The 21,083-nt window shown below is 43.3% G+C and overlaps 1 protein-coding gene across 5 annotated transcripts in view; it reads right to left on the bottom strand.

The window, feature by feature from the left end:
* The window catches only part of LOC139329176 (arf-GAP with coiled-coil, ANK repeat and PH domain-containing protein 3-like), a 54,845-nt gene that overhangs the window by 9,030 nt on the left and 24,732 nt on the right, over positions 1–21,083 (bottom strand). For all 5 annotated transcript variants that reach the window (XM_070959355.1, XM_070959357.1, XM_070959358.1 and 2 more), the window contains exons 2-15: positions 19,341–19,398; positions 15,009–15,128; positions 14,410–14,463; positions 10,421–10,479; positions 9,907–10,090; positions 9,651–9,695; positions 9,419–9,514; positions 9,039–9,113; positions 7,646–7,657; positions 1,433–1,545; positions 1,033–1,084; positions 724–824; positions 439–550; positions 121–353 (exon numbers count right to left, since the gene is read on the bottom strand). In XM_070959355.1, coding sequence (XP_070815456.1) covers positions 121–353; positions 439–550; positions 724–824; positions 1,033–1,084; positions 1,433–1,545; positions 7,646–7,657; positions 9,039–9,113; positions 9,419–9,514; positions 9,651–9,695; positions 9,907–10,090; positions 10,421–10,479; positions 14,410–14,463; positions 15,009–15,128; positions 19,341–19,398 — 1,314 coding nt within the window. The remainder of the gene's footprint in view (positions 1–120; positions 354–438; positions 551–723; positions 825–1,032; positions 1,085–1,432; positions 1,546–7,645; positions 7,658–9,038; positions 9,114–9,418; positions 9,515–9,650; positions 9,696–9,906; positions 10,091–10,420; positions 10,480–14,409; positions 14,464–15,008; positions 15,129–19,340; positions 19,399–21,083) is intronic.

Below are 21,083 nucleotides of genomic sequence, written 5' to 3'. Positions count from 1 at the left end.
GGCTGAGGCCCTGTGTGAAGGGTAGGGCGCTGTTGTTTTAATGTCTTAGCTCATTTCGCACTAACAAAAAATCAGCTCAGCGGCTGTTGTTCAATAAACTCTCCTGCACTGTTCAGCTACCTGTGGATCCCTGAGCATTCGATGCAGAGCAGCACTCCCAGGTTGATGGAGGCCCAGCAGGGAGCCGCCTGACCGCAGTCACAGCACAGCTCGTTGCCTGGCAGGCTCTGCACCCTCTGGAGGAGGCTTTCTCCACCTCCCCGAACTCCCCTATCAGCCCTCTCCCCCCTCTCTCTGGGCTCGCTGGCAGAGTCGATGCTGCTGGTGGAGGGCGAGGCTGTCCGGTCCAAACGCTGCAAAGACAAGTGGACAGGTCAGAGCTGAAGCTACACTGTCATGTGACTATTGCTGCGTGTGCATTTGCGTCTGTGACCGTACCTCAACGTAATAATTGTCGGCGATGTCTTTGTAAGCAGAGGCGATGCTTGCCTGGACCGCCTGGATCCAAGCCTGCCGCAGCTTCTCAGACTCAGCCTGCAACATACAGCTCCTACAGGTTTGTAGAGACCGGTTATGCTAGTTGATCAGTAAGTTCCAGTCATGGTCAGTAATGTAACAACTAATTAGCACAGTTAATCTGAAAAGACAACTTAGGACAGCTTAATTTAGATTCAGTTTGGATTATTATCTTGCAAGGACACACACACACACACACACACTTACTTAGTGGGTGAAACCACCTCAAAGCAGAACCTCCTCTCATTATCTTCACATGGTTTGACAGAGCACAACCTCAGGTCCTCCACCACCACGGTCAGAGAATCCTGTCATCGGCAGAGAAGAGTGTCACAACAGCTTTGCGCTATTCGCTACAAGCTTCACAAAGCAGGTTCGCCTCCTCACAACTGGCAAGGAAGGGCAAGTCAGTACATGATCCCAATCTTCTTCCGCTAAGAGTAACAGAGCAATCAGTCTAAACTGTCAAACACTGTTTCATAATAGTTTCATTCTAGAAAAACAATTGAACTATACCTTGAGTTTCTTTTGGTAGACCAGCTGGCTGTTTTGTATGGAAAACCACCGCCTTGAGCAGAGAAGAGTGAATTTAGTTAGACAGTTTTTCTGTGAGAGAGACACAGTCAATCAAATGTCTGCAGGCTGAAATTGGCCCTGTGAGGGAGAAGCACTGTTCATGACAATGGTGATAAATAAATGTATGGATGGTAGATTTTTATGGTAGAAGTCCAAAGTTAAATTATCACGGTCCATCATGTGAGCGCTCAGAACTTATCTTAAGACCAGCCTTTTCCTTCCATGCCATGTCTTTTTAGTGTTGTTACCCTGTTAGCTCATTAGCTTTGAATAGACTGTCCTTTGAATTTTACATTGACTCCCTCTCTGTTAGGCTCTCCCTCCTTAGTTCTCTTTTTACCTGTTCCAGGTCTTGAATGCGTTGCTGGCCCTCTTGAAGAGATAGCCCTCCATGACCACCCCGTTGGGTGCATCCACATTGAATTCCAACTTGGGGTCATCATAAGAAAAGTCCTGTAGGGAAAACACATACAGATCAATGTCAGGGTTAGGCTCCCTCTCCTCTGCATGACTGCATTTTTAACCCAATGAGTGCCCAAAGCAACATTTCTTAGTTTGTTATTGTGGATGTATCATTCGTGTGTGTGTCACCATCAAAAACAGGCATCACTCTTTCAAATCTATGAAGCAAAGCCAGTTTCATGAAAGCTCACTTTTTATTCTCAAGTCTGTCTTGAAACATAACCATCATGCTCATATATAATCATTCCTCCTGTCCATACTGGTCAGAAAGAGTTTATTTTCCAATGTAAGTGATACGGGGCAAAATCCTTGTTCTCGTTCTGTGTTAAGATGCGCTGTAAAGCTCAGATGAAGCTAACAGTGCTGAACACACAGCATGAAGACTGCATCAGGTGACATTGTGGAGCAATAAGTGTAAAAGTCCATCTTAACATATCAAGGGGAAACAGATATAGGGCCTTATCAGCACCTCATACAGTAGCTGTGCTGACGCAATGCTCCTGATGAACAGATCCTCTTTTATGTAAACATTTTCTTTCTGAAATGTGTCTGTTTGTTCCTCCACAAAAGCCAATCTCTATCCTCTCCATGCTGGTCACCTGTCCATTAGCCACCTCTAAAGAACAGGTGAAATCTGCACCTCACGCTCAGAACGGCTCTCTCTTCATATCTGTTTTGTCCACACGGAGTTGGATTTCCAAAGAAAGGCCTTTAGATGCCACCTGCTCAGCGAGGCGAAAAACATCAAGACGCAGATTTAAATGAGCCAAGCCTGAGATTAGGTTTCACTATTCTTACACAGGCCTTTGCTTTGGAGCAAGGTAATGCTTGGCATATGGCAAGCTGACTACACACACACACACACACACACTCAACACCATGCTCTGTCTCACTTTCTCTTCCTTTGAAAAGATCATTTAATAATTCTGTGTGTTCTCTTCAGAAAGCCCGGACTGTATAATTTCACACTGATGTCGTCATGTACTTCTGGTGCTCTTTTGACTTTGTTAAAAGTATCCATCTCTTTTTACCAATCATCCCAGACGCCACGACAATACTGCAATTGTTTTAACTCACGCTGATCATCTTAGCTGCTTTGTGCAGGTCAATGTGAACAGCTCCGAGTCATCCAGAGAGAAGCAACATGTGACTTACAGCAAAAAAGGAATGCTATATTTCATTTTAAGCAGCATATTTTTTATGGGTTTGTGTGAAAACATTCAGACCATGTGAACAAAAACATGGTGGGATGTGACACAGCAGTCTGTCTGAATGAATCATACTGAATGTGACTTAATCATCAATGTAAAAACTTCTATGTAAAATAATAATTATGCCCAACTCTAATGATAATAATCTATGAAAACTGACTCCAGGCTTGAGAAAACTAAGACAAAATGAAAAGAAATGACTCCTCACCAGTGTATAGTCCAGCCTTCCAAATATCTTCATGCTACTGATGTCCAACAGCATCTCAAGCTCAATAATAACAGATTAAAAGACTTTTGAATAAATAAATAAATAAATAAATAAATAAATAAAAGATGTGATGATGTTCGTCAGAGAGAAAAGAGCATCTCTAAAATATCCCACAGGTTATTAACTCGGAATAGCGGACAAACCAGGAGAAACACACACGCGTTCCACACAAGTGCACACGAGAGACTGTCAGCCAATCGCAGCGTGCTCGTGGCGTTCCTGCACTCAAAGCCACCTGCCGACTGGCCCGGCCGCGTGGATCTGGTACGAGTGCTCATTATCATACAGCTGTCACAGTGTCCTCCTGCCCCGCTGACCCCGTCGCGGCTGCCAGAGATCAAACGTTTCATTTTACAGCAGGGACCCTCGTGTGCACCCCTACCCGTGCCTCCTCCCCGCCCCACACCGCGATTTAAGGCTCCCCTCCAGCTATTCTGAAGGCCAGGGTTTCATCCACACTTTTGAAAGAGTCAGCTTTCCATCTGTCTGCAGCTCTGAACACTATTCCTGCTTAATCAAGCTGACATTATTGCTCCCCAAACACCAGCCCGGAGCCCCCTCTTCCCACCTTAAATCAGCCAGGACCATGGAGGATTGCAGCGCGCAAGTGTCCAACGGCACAGGAGGCCAAACCAGGGACCCACAAAGTATATTTACAGGGCTACTGCAAAATTGATCATTCTTATGGATGTTAAAATACCTTTGAGCAATGGTGTTCAGATCCTAAACTAAAAGTTAAAGAGTAAAAGTCCTGCACTGAAAATGTTACTAATGTAAAAGTATATAAGTGTATAAAAAAAGTATTAAAGAAAAGCATTCAATCCATTCATTCTTTGTAGAAGAACTTTTATTATGCATTACTGTGCTGATTGTTTTCTCTATTAATCCATCTCCTGCTTTCCAGCGCTGCCTGTGAGACCATGTCAGAGATGTTGATTCAATCATAAGGTCATTTTTGAGCCGTTCGTTGAAATGCCATGACACTGTGTGATTTGGCCACTCTTGCGGGTGAACTACATACCAGACACACCTTTTTAACAGCAAAATCCATCACTGGCACAAGGCAGCCTCATTATATAACGTGTTGAGTCAATTACATACACTTTATAGGATGTAAATTACTGCTTCTTTCAGTTTGGGAACGCTTTTTACTCTTTATTTAGAGTTTATCTGTCATTTTTGGCTTCGTTCCATAGCCTGGAGATATAGATCAAAGGCCTAAAGACACAGGTGTACCGTATGTGAACACGCACAATGTAACCTAGTTCTTGTGAGTAAATATATTAAGGTCATAGTTTAGTTAAATCATTTCAACAGACACAAAGTGACATAACGTAGTCTGTTTGTAATGTATTAGCACATTATAAAATGCATGCTCTCCCGCTTGCTACAGTTTTCTTCCAGCGCTTCTCTCTACGGCTTTGTCTGCCTCTGTTTACCTCTCTCTGACTTAAAACGCTGCACAGCCAAATGCTGCAACAATGGAGGAGGAGAGAGCTAAAGCAACAATCCCCCAGGGAGCCACAATGAAGTCCTGCACACATAAAAGACTGCCGTGAAAGACAAGAGAGAGGAGAAAGAGGGAGCATGTGACCTGTGGCGTGCGGGAGGGGGCAGGCGAGGTAATGGCAGATTTACCAAAGCACAGACGAGGTAAAGAGCGACAGAGGGAGAAGAGGAAGAGAAGGGAAAGATTGTGAAAGTAAAGAGAGAGGGTGATTAAAGGAATTACTCACAGCTGACAAAATCATTCATCTGGCTTTATATGTGTCACTTTGTCTTGAATGTCAAGACTTTTTGACACCCACACATCTTTATCGGTTTTGTTTTTACAAGAAATGATCCCCTCTCTAACACCACCGAGTTGTATCACGTCCCTCTTCATTTCTCTGCTGTCCACTGTCCTCCCACTGTAAAATAACTTGAACTAACATTCAGTTTGGCCTGAACGACATTCATAATGAAGGTATCTTATTATTCTCTTCTGAGCATGACTACTGCGGTTACTTAATGGCCTATTAATAAAGGATGTATTCCATCTATAATTCACAAACGCTGCTGTCTCGTGGCTTTGCTTCCTGCACCATCACATTTGCATACGGCAGGGGTGGTTTTTAAAAAAGAAGGGGAGAAAATCTGAAATGGATCATGGCAATGTCTTCTCCTGAATCTGTTAAACGCTGCCCCCACATCTTTCCTTTCTACAGGCATTTTTTGGTGATTTTTTCCACAGATACAATTACAAAGTAAGATAGTAGGAGAATATCAGGTTTCTATCTGGCTTTGGCAATTACCTAGTGTGACACAATACGCTCTACAGAAAAAACTTTATCTCACAGGTCCATTATTTAGTCAGTTTGTAATATCAAAAATGTTTGACCTGTATTTTAAACTTTGCAACAACAAACTTGCAATGAATCAAAATCTCAAATATTAAACTGAACAGGGAAAATACAGTTCCCCTCTCTCTTCTGTAGTTTATTCTCCTAAACTGACCCCTTCCTTTTCTCATCTGTCTTCTTCTCTCTTTATCTGTCGTAACGCCATCTGTTGACTTTGGCTGGAGCCGGCGGTGGACGGCGGAGGAAAGGGGACTGAAGCTGGCATCGAGCACAGTCAGATCCCTCTCCACAGACATAACCGACCTCTCTGGCACTGTGGTCACCAGAGCTGGACTACAGCTGAGGACCACATCAGAGAGCAGATCCAGCTGTGCTCACACCATCTCACTGCTGCCGCCTCTGTGTGCTCGCTTCACTAGATTGAGAGAATATTTCTCCTGTTACTGAAGGAAGGATTGTCAGGATTCAAAATAAAATGTAAAAAATATCCAGGGCATCGGGCTTATTTTTTAAATATTTCAACATATAGTATTATGTGTCCAAGCTGGAGGTTTTTATTTTCTACCTCTGAAATAATCCCAATACCTGCTATTTGTTTAGATTATTCCTTACTGTATACTGCCCTCTACTAGCTTTGTCAGACACAGCACTTTGTCTGGAGGAACGAGGCGAGCTCTGTGCTGTACGCTGCACAGCGGCACGCCAGAGTGTGATATATTGATCGGCTGATCGGCATTAAATGAGATTGATTCGACGTGGAATGAAACTCCGCGGACAGACAGAGGGGGATTTTAAAACTCAGACAGAAAGAAGAGGAAAGGAAAATATCACTAATCACAAGAACTACTGCAGTTTAAAATCCAGTTTAGAAAACCTATAATTGATTCAGCTTCAGACGGAGCTAAACAACAAAATAATGGAAAATATAGCCTGAACACAAAAGAAGACTTCACAGTCAGGAGACTATTTTTAAGCTCTTGCTTTGACAGCTATATCTTCTAAACGGGCTTCCTGACATGTTGACAAATCCTCTGGGTTACATTTCCAGATGAAACAAATCAGAACAGCACAAAAGAGCGGGGGGATATTTGAGAGAGTTGCATTGTTCAAAGAGCAGGTGAGAAGAGGTGTGTGTGTGTGTGTGTGTGTGTGTGTGCGTACGTGTGTGCGTGTGTGTGTGTGTGTGTGTGTGTGTGTGTGTGTGTGTGTGTGTGCGTGCGTGCGTGCGTGTGTGTGTGTGTGAGAAAGAAAGGAGCGGGTGGTTGACACAGAGAGACACGGAGGAAAGCAGAAACATAAAGGAAGAGCGGAGAGATCGAGAACAAGAGAACAAAGAAGGCATCAAATGAGACAAAAATAAGATCACACAGTTTGTACAATGAAAGGTCCTTAGATGAGTATCACATGTGAAAAGCGTCACACACACACACACACACACACACACACACACACAGACAAACACACACACACACAGACAAACAATGCCACTGAGCTGCATTAATAGACAATGTTTTGTCTGCTGCGTCCTGTGATACTTCCTGACAAACACTGATATGCACGTTCTTCTCACAATGATGCTTTAAACGATGAAGGTATCACTCTGAGTACACACACACACACACACACACACACACACACACACACACACACACACAGCCTGCAATGATTCCTGCAACGGAAGTCAGTATGTGTCAACCATAAAACTGCTCTGCATACATCAATCACTGAATCTGTTCTACACTGCTAAACAACTACCCCCCCCCCCCACACACACACGCATCTGCTGCATTTTATGAGGTACTTAAATGTGCAAGTTGAAGCTGCAGTTTGAGGTAAACAGCTCCTCTGCTTACATGTGTTTACGTTCCAGACGTATCAGGAAATGTGCCAATTCACATGGGTAGTGAGATAACGCTCAAACTTTTCAACTTTTTTACAGGCTGCATGGAAAAAAGGCTCTTTGTTTACTGATACTGAGATATAGGTAGACAAAAAAAGCTCAGACAATTTCAAGGTAAGCGTCTGAAAATGTAATTATCTTAAAAGAAATCCAGCATCGCTGCCAATGCAGGCCCGGTAAACAACATGGGACCGGAGGTCCTAAGATGCTGCTGTGTTGCTCCTGGAACGCTACACAACACAACACTCCGCTCACCATTTCAAGCCTCTGAAACCTGAACAAAATGGAGTGTTCTGCACTGCAGGGCGTGTCACACGCAGGTCACAGATCAGTTTAAGGGCTCATACTGAAGTGAACAATATCAACTCACCTGCATCAGAGTCTGGAGGAGGAACATGGTCAGGTGAGGGCCAGATGAGGAGAGAAGGAGAGATACAAGCGTTAACTCAAGATCACTGCTGACTCAATTTCCCTACATGAAGCCAAATATGTTCATGTGAGACAACATGTCCAAGTCAATGTCAGAGAGTCCAGAAGGTCTTTTCACAAAGCTGAGTAAGAGCTTCGTCCCACAGTCCTTCTGACGTTTTGGCTGGAGCACGTTAGATATGAGGTGTGCTCGGCTTGTTGTTTGGATTCAGACAAATCAAAGATACAGTCAAGTAGCACCATTCAGTGCTAGGCTTTGAGATTAAAGAGGAAGGGTTGCTGAAGGGCCATTAGGCCGGGCGCAAAGCTGTGCGCTGCGTCTGGCAGGGTGCCTGCACTCAGCAACTAAATCAATCAGACAGAAGGGCTGAAAAGCAGCCATGTTGTTGGCATCTCTTCAGGTAACAGATGGATTATTTTTGTGCATCTGTGACTGTTGAGCAGGGTTTGAAAGAATTGTTTTTATTCAGCTGAGTGACCCATAAAGTAAATATATCAAACTGTCTGCGTGCTTTCCGACTTTAAACTCCTACTTTGAGCCTGAAGGAGAAAAAACTACATTCAACACTCAATAAACTTGCTCTAATTATTTTCGAAACTTTGCTGAGCCGCGGTGAATTTAAAACACAAAGGAGCAGACGTCTGCTCGAGTCACGAAACAGACGATGTAAAAATAATTCAGCGCTTCTGTGGAAAGCCTTTTTTCAAACAAGGCATTTGATGAAAGCATAAATTCTTGTTACGACAAGAATCCATTTTAGATTCCAGATAGACAGACGGAGATAAACACATTTTTTGCGTCGGGAGAAAAATCTAGTTCAGCAATCTTTTAGTAAATCTCTCTAATTTCCACCCAATAAGCACATAAAGCCATATAAAGAATAACCTGTGATTCAAAGCAAGCTTATGTGTCACCATTAATCATGTCCTCAGTGTTAAAAGAAAAACTGTCATAGCTGTAACTGTCACGGTTTCACAAAGGAATGACTGTTTGGACTGGTTTCTAATGTACTCATAAAAATAGCAACAATACAAAAAAAATGTGCTTAGGTCAAGTTTTAAAAAAACACAGATGTCAATGTAAGCTAAAATAATTTAATTAATTCTGAATATTTAACCCCCACAACGCTGCATTTTTAAGTGCCAAAGAGACACTATTCACTGTTTTTCATCAAGTTTCTTAACTTCTGATCTAACTTTGCAGCATATGAAAAGCCCCAGGAAGATTCGATCTTATTTCTATAAGAGCTGTATGTAGGTTACAGCGGAGGAGGAGAAAGATGGTGTGTTCAGGCAGTGAGGGCGAGAAGCTCAGAGCTGTGTTGCTGTCTCACTCTCTGCTGGATGAGGGCGTGTTTGTGCTCCATCTCCCTCTTCTCCATGGCCGAGTCGATGACCAGCTGATCCAGCTGCAGGGAGCAAAGCGACAGCAGAGTCAGTGAGACAGCCGAACGAAAACTCAGCGGAACAAAAGAAACACAAAGACGCAGAGAGGCAGAAAACCATGCACACACAGACGATAGGGGAGTTTTCTAAGAGTAAAAAAAGCTCTACAAACTGCCAAACTCTAGACGACATGTCCAAAATAAAGTCACAGTTTCTGTTGTTTTAGTTTATTGCATTTCATGGAAAAACATCTTACACGACCACGGACAAGACTCCAGCGACTGGGTGACACTCTGCATGTGATTTCAGCGTGTTAGTGTCGTCTCACCTGCGCAGCCAGTTTTTTCATGTAGGGATCGATCTCGTCCAGGATGTTGTAACCTTGTTGGAACAGAGTGTACTGGGCACGCATGAAGGACAGCATCTGCAGGAGACACAGGGACACAGTCATGGTTGTGATACACCACAGGGACGCCTCGTATACATATCTGACACACATACATAACACATACAACACTGTGGACATGTTTATCAGAAATGAGAGGACGAGGGTGACTCACTGCATCCAATATTTCAAACTTCTTCTTGGCCTGAAGCACATTAATCTGGGAGGAAAAGCAAGATTTTAGGATTAACAGGAGGATTATATACTGTATGACTTTTTAAAACTACACTCTCATGTGTTTCCTTTTCTGTATTTGGGAGTATTGAGTGGTTAGTGTCGATCCAGGCTCAGCAGCTGTTAAGTGTCAGCGCCCCCTACTGAATATATATTATAATTTAGTGTTATTTAGTGTGTGTATGTGTGTGTTTCACCTGTAGTACGTAGTCTAGAGCCAGGTGCCTGAAGGCCTTGCGGCTGAGGATGAGGGCCTGCGTGGCCTCTTCGGCCTCATGCACCTTGTTCCTGGGCGCCTGGGCATTCTTCACCTGGGCCAGCTCCATGTCCTCACGCACCCGGTCAAACTGCTTCTTGGTGTCCTTGAACTTTCGCACATCCCTGAAGGAGGAGTAGGAAGCAGTTTTGTTCATGTCCATCACTGCCAAATCACGTGTAGGTCTCTTAGTTTGAAATGCATGATTCATGTTATTGCTGTGGAGATTACATATGAGTAAAGAGACTTTTACATTTTAGACAATTTATATCTTACAGCCATCTAATATATTGGTTAAGTCTAATTGCCACATCGCCTGTCTGTAATGGGTATCAAACCTGTCACTTACAGCCCTAAAATGTCAATTTTAATCACTGCACCAGTCTTTATTCATTATTTATGAACCTGAATGTGCATTACATCTTTTACTTAATTCATTCTGAGGAGATACTCACTCTTTAATGAAGGTGTGCAACTGCTGCTTGATCGACCTCTGAGCCTGGTCAAACAAAATCTGTGCACAGAGAAGGTAACAGAGGTACAAAACATCAGCTTTTAACATTATCCGAGAACAATATGTTGGTTGATGGCTGGATCACATCTGTGAAAATGTAGTTGCTACATCTCGCCACAAGATGGCAATATAGTCCCTTCCATATCATGACTGCAACAGCGTGTGCCACAGGCAGAGGAGGAGAAAGGAAAAGAGAGGAGGATATGCACACATGTGCACTCACTCAGCTGCTGCCTCAACAGATTTTTAGCCTTACAGGAACCCAGATTTCTCTTCCTGTTAACTGTGGGATTCGCACTCCTCCTCCCTCTCATCTCACGCTCCTCTCCTTCGGCTCTCCTCCCCTTCCTTCTCTATGTTTTTTCCCCTCTATTTCTTGTGCACCGAGAGCAAATGTTTTTCTCCATGTAGACAAGGATTTCTATTCCTTTTCTGTATTTCTGAACACACTCCAAACATACTGTAATGAACACAGAATGACGCTGTTGAACAGGCCATCCATCCTTATAAAGGAAATATGTGGTCTCGCTGATTTATCTAAGTGCATGGACAACGAGAAGACCTTAGCAAATGCTTCAGAACACAGACACAGACACACGAATGCACTTGGATTAGATTGGATTAGATGTGATTGTTTCATACCTACATAGACACACAAATAATGCATATAACCATCACTGTTGACAGCCTGTGGATTAAACTTTCTATAGCAGTCCCTAGTTAATAAACATACACATTGAGGATTACAGGCTTAGTGTGTGTGTGTGTGTGTGTGTGTGTGTGTGTGTGCGTGTGTGTGTGTGTGTGTGTGTGTGTGTGTGAGTGTGTGTGTGCGCGCGCGCTCCCATCCCTGTGATGATGTGGTGACATCACAGGCTGGTTCTTTGGTTTCTTACTTTAGATGTCAGTTCACAAATGTTCACAAATGCTGTCTGCACTCATTGTGGGAATACAATTCATCTGCCACTCCTCTTTGACCGCACAGTTTATAAATGGCTACAAAAGGAGATGAAGCTTCAAACGGTCAGTCAGACATCAGACACTTAACTCCTTGATACACGTCTGTGCACCTGTGGTCCCTTTCTATAAATTCTCTCTCTTCTTTGCTGTGCGATATATTCTAATGTAAGGAGGCTAAAGTTATGATATAGTACAGTATAGTGCATGTGGTTAAATCGGCAAAGTTGCACTTGTTCCATCTTGTCATGTCAGACCCCTGACAAAAACATTTATTTATTGGTAACCCCTCACAGGTTTGTAAGGGTGGATTTCCAGAAAGAAATTCTGGTATAAAATTGAATTAAAATACAGTTTCAATTGCTGCATTTCCAATTAATTTATTAAAATGACGCTAATATAGAGTAAATAAGTCTCTCTATGCAGCAATCCAACATATATGAAGAATAATCAATCAATCAACAATCATAAATGAAACATGAATAAATATTTAGAAGTTAAAGGTATAATGTGTAACAAATGGCTGCTCGCTATCTTTGTGTGTCGCTAGTGTTTGCTCAGTTACTATTTTTTTGTTGATGTATTATTTCTGCTGACCATATCTTACAGATTGCACTCGCATTACTTTCAAGAAAGTACTATCCTTTTATTTATTTGTAAGTATATCTCACCACCCAGAGGGTTTCTCCCGTGATCACCAACAGTGATGGACACTAACTCTTTAACAAACAGCCAGTGGGTTATACTGACTATAACTATGCCGTGTGTGAAAGGACTGTCAACAATGTGTGGTGTGCAAAAAGAAAGTTTGGTACTTTCCAGGGTGGTATAAATCATCCAGTCCTACAGGAAAGAAGTCAATCCCGGAAAAAAAGCCTAAATCAGTTCCATCAGATAGACTTCGGACCCACATGTAAACTTATTCAAATGTTCCACCCAAACCTGGTTGGGATTATGGTGCCCTGGGTGTGACCCAACCCAAACTACAGCATGTCTAAACTCAATTCACCAGCACTCTCGTCTCAGCTCCTAAGAGTCGCAATGTCCCATCAGTCACCTCTGCTGTATCTATTCTACACTGCAGAGAAGCAAAGCAGCATGTTGATTTTCCAGGATAAATTCCATCACAGCAGAGAAAGTTTCACCAAAGTAATTGAGCTCACTGTAATCGCACAGGAATCTGTTGAAATCCATGACAATATCATGTGTAATCTCTTAAGATTAAAAAGTGCACACACTTAGGTGATTTACTGGCTGATTTGTCTTCCTGTTTGAATGGCCTTTTTGTCTGCCCTGAGCTGAGAAGGTGCAGAAACAGGCATCACTGGGTGGTCGAACAAAGACAGATTTGCTTTCACTATGCCTTTCCCTCACCTCCCTCCATCCCTTCATTCACACTGTCCACCAGACAAGCTAATAGTGCAAGTCCTGGGTGTTAGAGTGGAGGAGTGGGCTGGCTGTGGAGAAGGGTAAGTCAGGGTGGAGGCAGGACAAGAGGGGACAAAGAGGATGATGGAGAGGTGGTAGAGGTAAGGAGGAAAAGAAACAGGTGGTGACAAATAAAAAAAACACTGAAAGCAGCCCATCGGCATGGCCAAAAGCCGTATTGTCTGGAATTTCTAACAATGGTGGGCTATGTGTTAAGACTGTGAGCTAACACAACTGAAACCTTACAAACGTGTCAGCGCATGTAAAGAAAGGGAAAGATAGCAAGCTGTCAGGAAAAGAGAGGAGAAGATTCCACTGGATTGACGCAGCTGATGGATCCCACGCAGCGTGCAGCACTGATTTGACGTGTAAAGGGATTTAAAGTGAAACAGGCGTGACCTCAGTGGACTGAAACACAGTCAGTGAAGAAAGGGAAATATGGGAAAAGGGAACGAGACAGATTACTGAGGAATATGGGAGGATCGTGTTTGTTATCAAAAACAAAAAGGGGAAGATAAGAGTCTCTGATGAGGTCAAACAATAATATAGAAGTGAAAAGGGGAAGATGAGAGTTCCTGACAAGCAGCTCTTATCCACACACAGACAGCAGTCCAACAGACAGATGGGACACAGCCATGCAGCTCTCATATCATTAGTTCAAAGAAAAAGGATCCCAAGTCCTGTAATTTAAATGAAATACATGATCTTGATAATCTTGACAGAGATGTGCAGTAGGTCTGCTAAATCTTCATCCTAAACAAGCTTTTACTTCAAAACTTAAGCAGAACTCTGAACAAGGGAAATATGCCATGAGAGCAAAATGATGCCATGCAATTATAAACATCTCAAATCAAGAATAATCTATCTAAAAGGGAAAACCTGCTCTGGCTGCCTCTTGTGCACTTCATTCCTCTCCTCCCTCAGCCCTCTCTTTCCTCCAGCTCACTTTCCATCACCTTTTTGCTCATTTTGTTCACACACACATACAATCATGCACAGGCAAGGACTGCCAAGCACCTCCAAACATCACACACGCTAACATGCTGCCGAGTCACGACTATAATACAGCGTGGTGAGACACACTCCTGCACGTAACCCTAAATGTTTATGACTTCCAAACATTTTAAAATGTCATAATATCTCTTTCAATGTACAATCACCTTTAGGCTTCCCAAACCTGTGGCATATTCCCAGAAAAGGAAACTCCTGAATCACACTTAGTCATGAGGAGAGAGTCATATGAATAAAACCTGTGAATGTGTTTGTGTGTGTGCGTGTGATTGTTTGTGCATTATAGCTGCCGCACACATCTGGCACAGCATGTGGTTTGAATCAGACACACGCATGTGGACCGGCCTTTGTGGACAGATTTCACCGTCACAGAGTGAGGTCACAGTTAAATTGTGTGTAAGTGTGTTGCGCAATACTGGACCCAGGAGGGACTGGATGCCTGAAAGACATTAACGTGCCAAGAGGACCTGGACGTGTTGGAACACCACCCTGCCTCGACCTCTCGCCTGTGGCTAAAGCTGATGTGTGTCTTACCATGTGGTAGTTGACGATCTCCTGGAGACTTTCTCCACACTTTTCAAGGCATTCCTGCAATGTTGACAGCACACACACATACACACACACAGTAAGCACACCGGTTTCCATATGGACATAAACTTTTTCACATAATAAATCTTAAAATCTCTGTAAGACATGTTTCTAAACGGTCTGTGTGTATACTGCTGTACTGTCCACACATGATCTGGATCTGTACTTGGCATAAAATAAGCTTAACACCAAACGGTTCGCCCCAAAGCCAGCAGGGCGACACCCGCGCTAACAGGAAATCTACTCCAAATGTTTTCCTAGAAGAAAACCATAAAGCAGGATTCAGATCTCTCTGCTTCCAGCCATGTAAACTATCAGCATAAACATCTCTTGTCTGCACGAGGCCACATCTGTCATGTTTGGAACAGCTGGATGACTCGGTGTCTGGACAATACTGTTTACACTGCTCTGCTGTTATTATTCATGTGGGAAATCACAGGAATGGCTCAGAAAGGACAGATGAGCGGTCATTTGTTGAGTTGCTAACCCCGCAAACATTCCTCAGTGAATGCACAGATTTGGGCTCAGTTTTGAATACAGCTCACCGATATCATCTCCTCTTTCTTGCACTGCTGGGACAGGTCCTTGATGCCGTTAACAAAGAGCTTGTTGGCGCTGACGTAGGCCCTGCCGGCCTCGATCATCCCACTGCACAGCTTCACCAGCTAGCGGGGGGGGGGGGGGGGGGGGGGGGGGGAGCATAATAATAATCACTTTAAATACACAACAAAAACACTGCCTATTTAGAGAGTCACATGTTTGACACAGTGTGATGCTATGATATTAATAGTTACAGTGATGACGTGAATCAAAAAAAGCTTAAAAGAACTGTTAGTCACATGCAGAATGCAGGAGGACGCTCAAATTTAGAATAATCCTCGTGTCTGTATCTAGGACAGCGTTGGCATTATTGAAGCTGGTGTGTCTGGCATCCAAATGAGAAATAAGTGCTTATTGAGCGAGGAGTGCAAATTTAAAAAAAGCTAAATGAGAAAGATGGCCTTATCGTCTCTGTCTGTCTTCCATCGATTTAACAGCAGAACTCTATGACTATATGAAATTGCTCACTCAGTCACGACTCCCTACGGAGAAAACTCTCAGTAGTTTTCTCAGCAGTGAGCAGTAAATTGAGATTTCCCACACCAGTCAACCATGGGCATTTTGCACTGAGAGATCACTGAGAGCTGCAGGGCCCCATAAGCATAATGTTTAAGAAAGTTATTCTGAATGCTGTGGAGAAAAAAAAGCTTCCATTGTGACAGTTTTTAAAGGGCACTATAATGTATAGCACTGGCTCTCAATGGTAAAAAGGTCTGCATTTATATATGTTTTTCTGGTCTTAACAACCACTCAAGGCGCTTTACAAGCCTTAACACGCAGGAGCAATCAGGGGTCCAGTATGTAGACTGCAGGGGCCAGGAGACGAATCAAGGCTTCTGATTAGCACACGGCCACCAGACCCCCTGTGCCAGTGTTAAGTTTCACCACACAACAAAATAAGGCAACATTTACATTACCAACATTTTGTATTACATGTTAAAACAGAAGCAACAAGCAATTAACATTACAATCTGCATGTTACAAACCCTTTAAAGGAAAAGGCTTTCAGACGCACCACTGCTGCAATACTCGTGTTTTGGTCCTTGAAAAACTAATATATGAACTAATTTTACTATTAAACAAAGCAGAAGAAATAAATGTAAACATTTGTCAAAGGTATTGTTTATGTTTATTTTAAGGTCAGCATTATCTGCAAACAGGCTGCATATGAGCTGATGGAAGCACTGCATGAAAAGTTAAGGGTCAGCGTGCATGTCTGGACCAGATTTCACCATCCGATAACTGCTGAGGCATTTCATCGTAAGAGTCAGCCTCATGGTGGCGCAAGAGGGAAGGTCAAGGGATCAAAGCGAGTAACATCCTCTGGGGACCATGAATGTCTGCGCAAACAATATCTTAGTCTGGACAAAAGTGGTGGACCGACCAACCAACCGACCAACCAACATGACTGAAAATCACTATGAAGGGATGCCATGTTTTAAAACATTTGAGCACCACATTTCCCACCCAGAACTTAGGCAGTCAAAAAAATGGCAGAGAGTAATACAGTGCACACACTGTATAGTGGCTGTATGAGGGGAAAAACCTAGTAGTAATATGCACATTACCAGGTGCAGACATTTCACAGTAATGGTATGTACTCCCCACATGAACTGGCAACCGCTACTCCTTCCCACTTTAGGTTATATGATAAGCAACAGAGCAGCACGCTGTCATTACCACGACACTGACACAGCTGGCACTGTGCACTACAGAATCACAACATATGCGTGTGCTGGTGAGGGGTGGGATGGACGGGGTGTGCAGGAGAGAGAGTTCAGTAAACCTTTAATTATCTCATTTGGTGCAGGAGTTCCCAAGGCTGTCGCTATGTGAGTGTGGTTTTCTGGATGGCAGACAGTCTGACTAACTAGAGAGTGCAGGCTGATAATCTATGACAGCATGAATAAAGAATAACAGTTGTAATCCAAATGTGAGCATTGCTGAAATGAGCTACTGGCTCAAAATGTAAACATGTATAGTGTGCACACTGTATGCGTAGATGTAACTATCTGATGTACATCATATATAAGTTTACAGTCACATGTACATGACTGACACTGTTGCCAATGCACATAAAAGACGAGGCAGCATAATTCCTGCCCGCTGCTGCTCCCAGGCTGGTCTGACAACATATCTGTCAACAAATTGGCTGATATGGAGGAATGTGATCTCATCGTGTGCTGCACTGAGCCCGCAGGGCCTGAAGAGAGACACAGTATATGTGTCAGGATTTGTTGATAAATGGGCTGGAAGAACCACAGGGGGTCCACTCGGAGTCAAAATGCCACATCTGGTACCACATGCCAGACCTCGCCGTGTTAATTGAGCAAAGCAGTTACAGTGCAATGCAGAGGTCCTGCGGGTCAATGAGAATATAGAGATTGTGGATTAACAAGCAAAACATAATTCATTCCACTAGGAAGCTGCAACATGTAGCAAACAGGGATTGAAGCCATTCCAATCTGCAGCATTGAACGTTTTCACAGAGAAGTCACTGCAGGCAGGTTCAGCTGTCATCAGTCTCATAAATGTTCTCCTCTCAGAGCCTTCACTGCTGTCAGAGTGTCCTCGGGCAGCTTCGGAGCATCCTAACAAAGCAGCGTGAGGACCCCCACTGAACGGAGCAAATCACCCTGATGGAAACCTCCCCACCCCCAGACCCTGGTCATCATTCAGTGGTGTTCAAATGGAGCTCAAAGTTCAATGGAAGGTCTCGACCTGTTTGGGGCAGAAATAAGCTATGCATGCATGTGTGTGTGTGTGTGTGTGTGTGTGTGTGTGTGTGTGTGTGTGGGCGGGGGGGCGTGGACATTTGTTTGAAATGTCAAAGCATTGCCTGTTGGTTTGTTCATTTAAGAGACGGGGTTGGAACAGTGTGGACCTATTGATAGAGCAGAGATAGACTGCAGTAACAAGAATGTGTCACAAGCTACTAAATAACCACTTCATCACTTTCAAAAGGACACTAAACTGTTTTTATTATCTACCAGCTGCACGAGGTGGACTATGCCTCTAAGCGACCTCCATTTGAACATAACGTTGATGAGAAGAAACAGACTGCACAAGTAGAGCATGCAAGAGTAAAGAAACAGTACAAGACAAAGTCAATCAAAGGGAGATAGAAGAAGAAAGAAGGTGCGGTCACCTCTAAACTACATTAACGTTATCTCATCCTCTAAAGTCTATTAGTTTATCTATAGAGGCATCAGCTCACAGACTCCCTGGAGATATTTAGCAATCAATTCCTGCTGGTCTTACACAGGAGCCATAATTATGACTAATAAGATTTGACGATGACGTAAGTAAGAAAGTCATTCTTATTGTCTAGTTTGTCAGTAACTAGTTTAACTATTATCTCTGATGATGATTTCTTGAGGTATGTGCAGCTAATCCATCTAATGTCTTTAAGCCTTTAACCACCAACTGTTCCAATAGAAACAAGTGGAACTGTGACAGACTGCTATGGAAAATTACATGAATATGAGCATGAAATATATATATATTAACAAATAAGACACTCGTCTTTTTGGTTACTGTTGTCACTTCTAAAAAATAAAACCCTGTTGTGAAAGTAACCAAAGGCACGATACGCTGTAATGCAGAGAAACCAGAACTTTAACAATGTGGTGTTTCCACAGCGGAGGGCATTGAACAGGCCTGAACCGCTTCATTTACATACCTTACAAATAATTAATGATAAGATGTGTTTGTGCAGAACGTTCTCTGGTCAAGCAAGTCAAACAAAGACATCGTTTGCATGATAACAGAGGACGGCCCTGTATGATGTTTTCATATTACAGAATATAAAACTGGCTCTGTGACATTAATCAGTGTTTGCTCAGTGTGCACCAGCAATAATGTATGTGTGTGTGTGTGTGTGTGTGTGTGTGTGTGTGTGTGTGTGTGTGTGTGTGTGTGTGTGTGTGTGTGTGTGTGCTAGACTGTGTGTTATCTAGCGATGCATGAACCTATTAAATTTAATAACTGAAGTCTGCAGTGTTTCCTGGTTTAAACAACCCTGACATTAAGATAACAGAGTGAGGGAAAGCCAGACAGACAGAGAGCTCTACTGGTAATAGACAACATGCACCACTAACATCTGATGGTTTTTCATTCAGACAATGTGAGTGTCACTGAAACATGATCACTGAAACATGATCCAGGAATCACAAATATAACAGCTAAAAGCAGCATAGCATGCAGTATGTCGCTCAAATGGTACATTTTAATGAGCAGCACAGTCTACAGACATAATATATGATTATGGCTCATACCTTGTCGAGTTTTGCCTCAATCTCCACCACGTCTGTCTCCACATCATCGATGCCAGCCCTGTAGGAAGAACACAAAGCCACACAGTTTATCAGACCTGCTCTTAGTAACGCCAGACTCTGACAGACTGCCATTTCTGAGAAGAGGAACCACACGTGGAGCTGAAAACCGTTACAGTCACAGACAGAACGAGATTCAAATTCTTGTTTGGGAGAGATTCTTGGATTAGTGGTAAGCCACAAAGTCACTGTGACTAATGACAAATAGCCAGACATTATAACATCCGAGTTTGAAATGTTTGTGTCTGTGACGCAAAAGGAACAAAAGGCACGGAAAGATGGAAAGCATGACTGTAAGAAGCAACTTAAAAAGACCACACCGACAGTCTAAAGCCGAGTGTATTGTACCGCGTATTCAAACACAAGCCACACCAGCTTAGCATTTACAGCATGTGTACTTTACAGCTACTGAAAATTAAGCTGCGATCAGTGGACATGCATCACAGTCGCACTGATCATGAATCCTCATGACTGGATCGACAAATGCATCACTCTGGAAGATTAGTGGCCACGGCCGTGCTGCAAAATCAATGAATGACATCATGCAGGGACATGGACTGGTACTTTAGTAACCACAAGGTGAGCTGTTAAAAGAGACAGCAGCAACACAGAAGACTTTATATCGAGCACCAGCCATTTCAAATTTAATAAACAGCAATAAAAAATGCAATGAAGTACTCCAGACTGAGGTGTCATTTTATATCTTTAAAATCTGCACCAAAGAAGAAGATAATGGGGCTTCATAGACCTCAGCAGGGGGTGTGTGTGTGTCAGGTGGTCTGAGTGGGCGAGAAGCCTTTGCCATCCTTCCCCTAGGGGTCTTCTTCCATTAGTGCGCACGCACACACACACACACACACACACACACACACACACACACACACACACACACACACAGAGGCAGACACATGACCACATTTACAGAGTTGTTGTTATTGCAATGGCTTGTATGTGGGCCACAGAGGCTGTACTTGGGGTCCTACGATGTCAAATTATATTTCCTACTCCTATGACACACAAACCTAAATACACCACAAAAGCTAATTCAGCTAAAGCGATTCTGAAAAGAAAATGACACAGAGCACCTCCCATGTATCTCCATAAACACACGGATTCAGTTTGCAGTCCACAAGGTCAGCTGGAGCTTACTGGAGAGGATCCAATAAGAGCCAAAAATCAGCGTCACGCCCGGGATGTGCTGGAACATGTTGACCATAACCCCGAAAACTGGAGATGATGATCTCATCATACAGTCTCAACCCCACCCTCATCTTCAACTCTTCTAGTGGAGGAGTGGGAGGAAGAATACGTAAACACTTAAGCAACACCACCTGCTCAGCTAGTTTATTCTGCACAGGCTGTGACTCGGCCTCTTTCTGCTTTAGAGGGGAAATACAAGGCGAGGGGGGGCGGGGGTGTGTGGGCGGGGGGCTGAGATGTCAGGCCGCAGTTTTAGCACCTGCTCTGGAGAACAACATTCCAAGAATTCCTTTCTGCTCCTGGGCTTTTTTACAATGCTCGGAGATGTTCAGCTAATGTCTCGCACTTGTTTTCTTCTTCTTCTCTCATCCAGAACACACACTGTTTATACAGGCTGCACCACAACATGACACTGACACAGCAGGCAGACGTGTGTGTGGCCTGTGCACAGGGCTCGTTTGCATTGTTTCAGAGAAAAAGAGAGCC

Source organism: Chaetodon trifascialis, chromosome 3 (genome assembly GCF_039877785.1).
Source record: "Chaetodon trifascialis isolate fChaTrf1 chromosome 3, fChaTrf1.hap1, whole genome shotgun sequence".
NCBI classification, from domain to species: Eukaryota; Metazoa; Chordata; class Actinopteri; order Chaetodontiformes; family Chaetodontidae; genus Chaetodon; species Chaetodon trifascialis.
The sequence above is the reverse complement of the archived record's forward strand: the minus strand, read 5'-3'. Positions and strand labels throughout refer to the sequence as shown.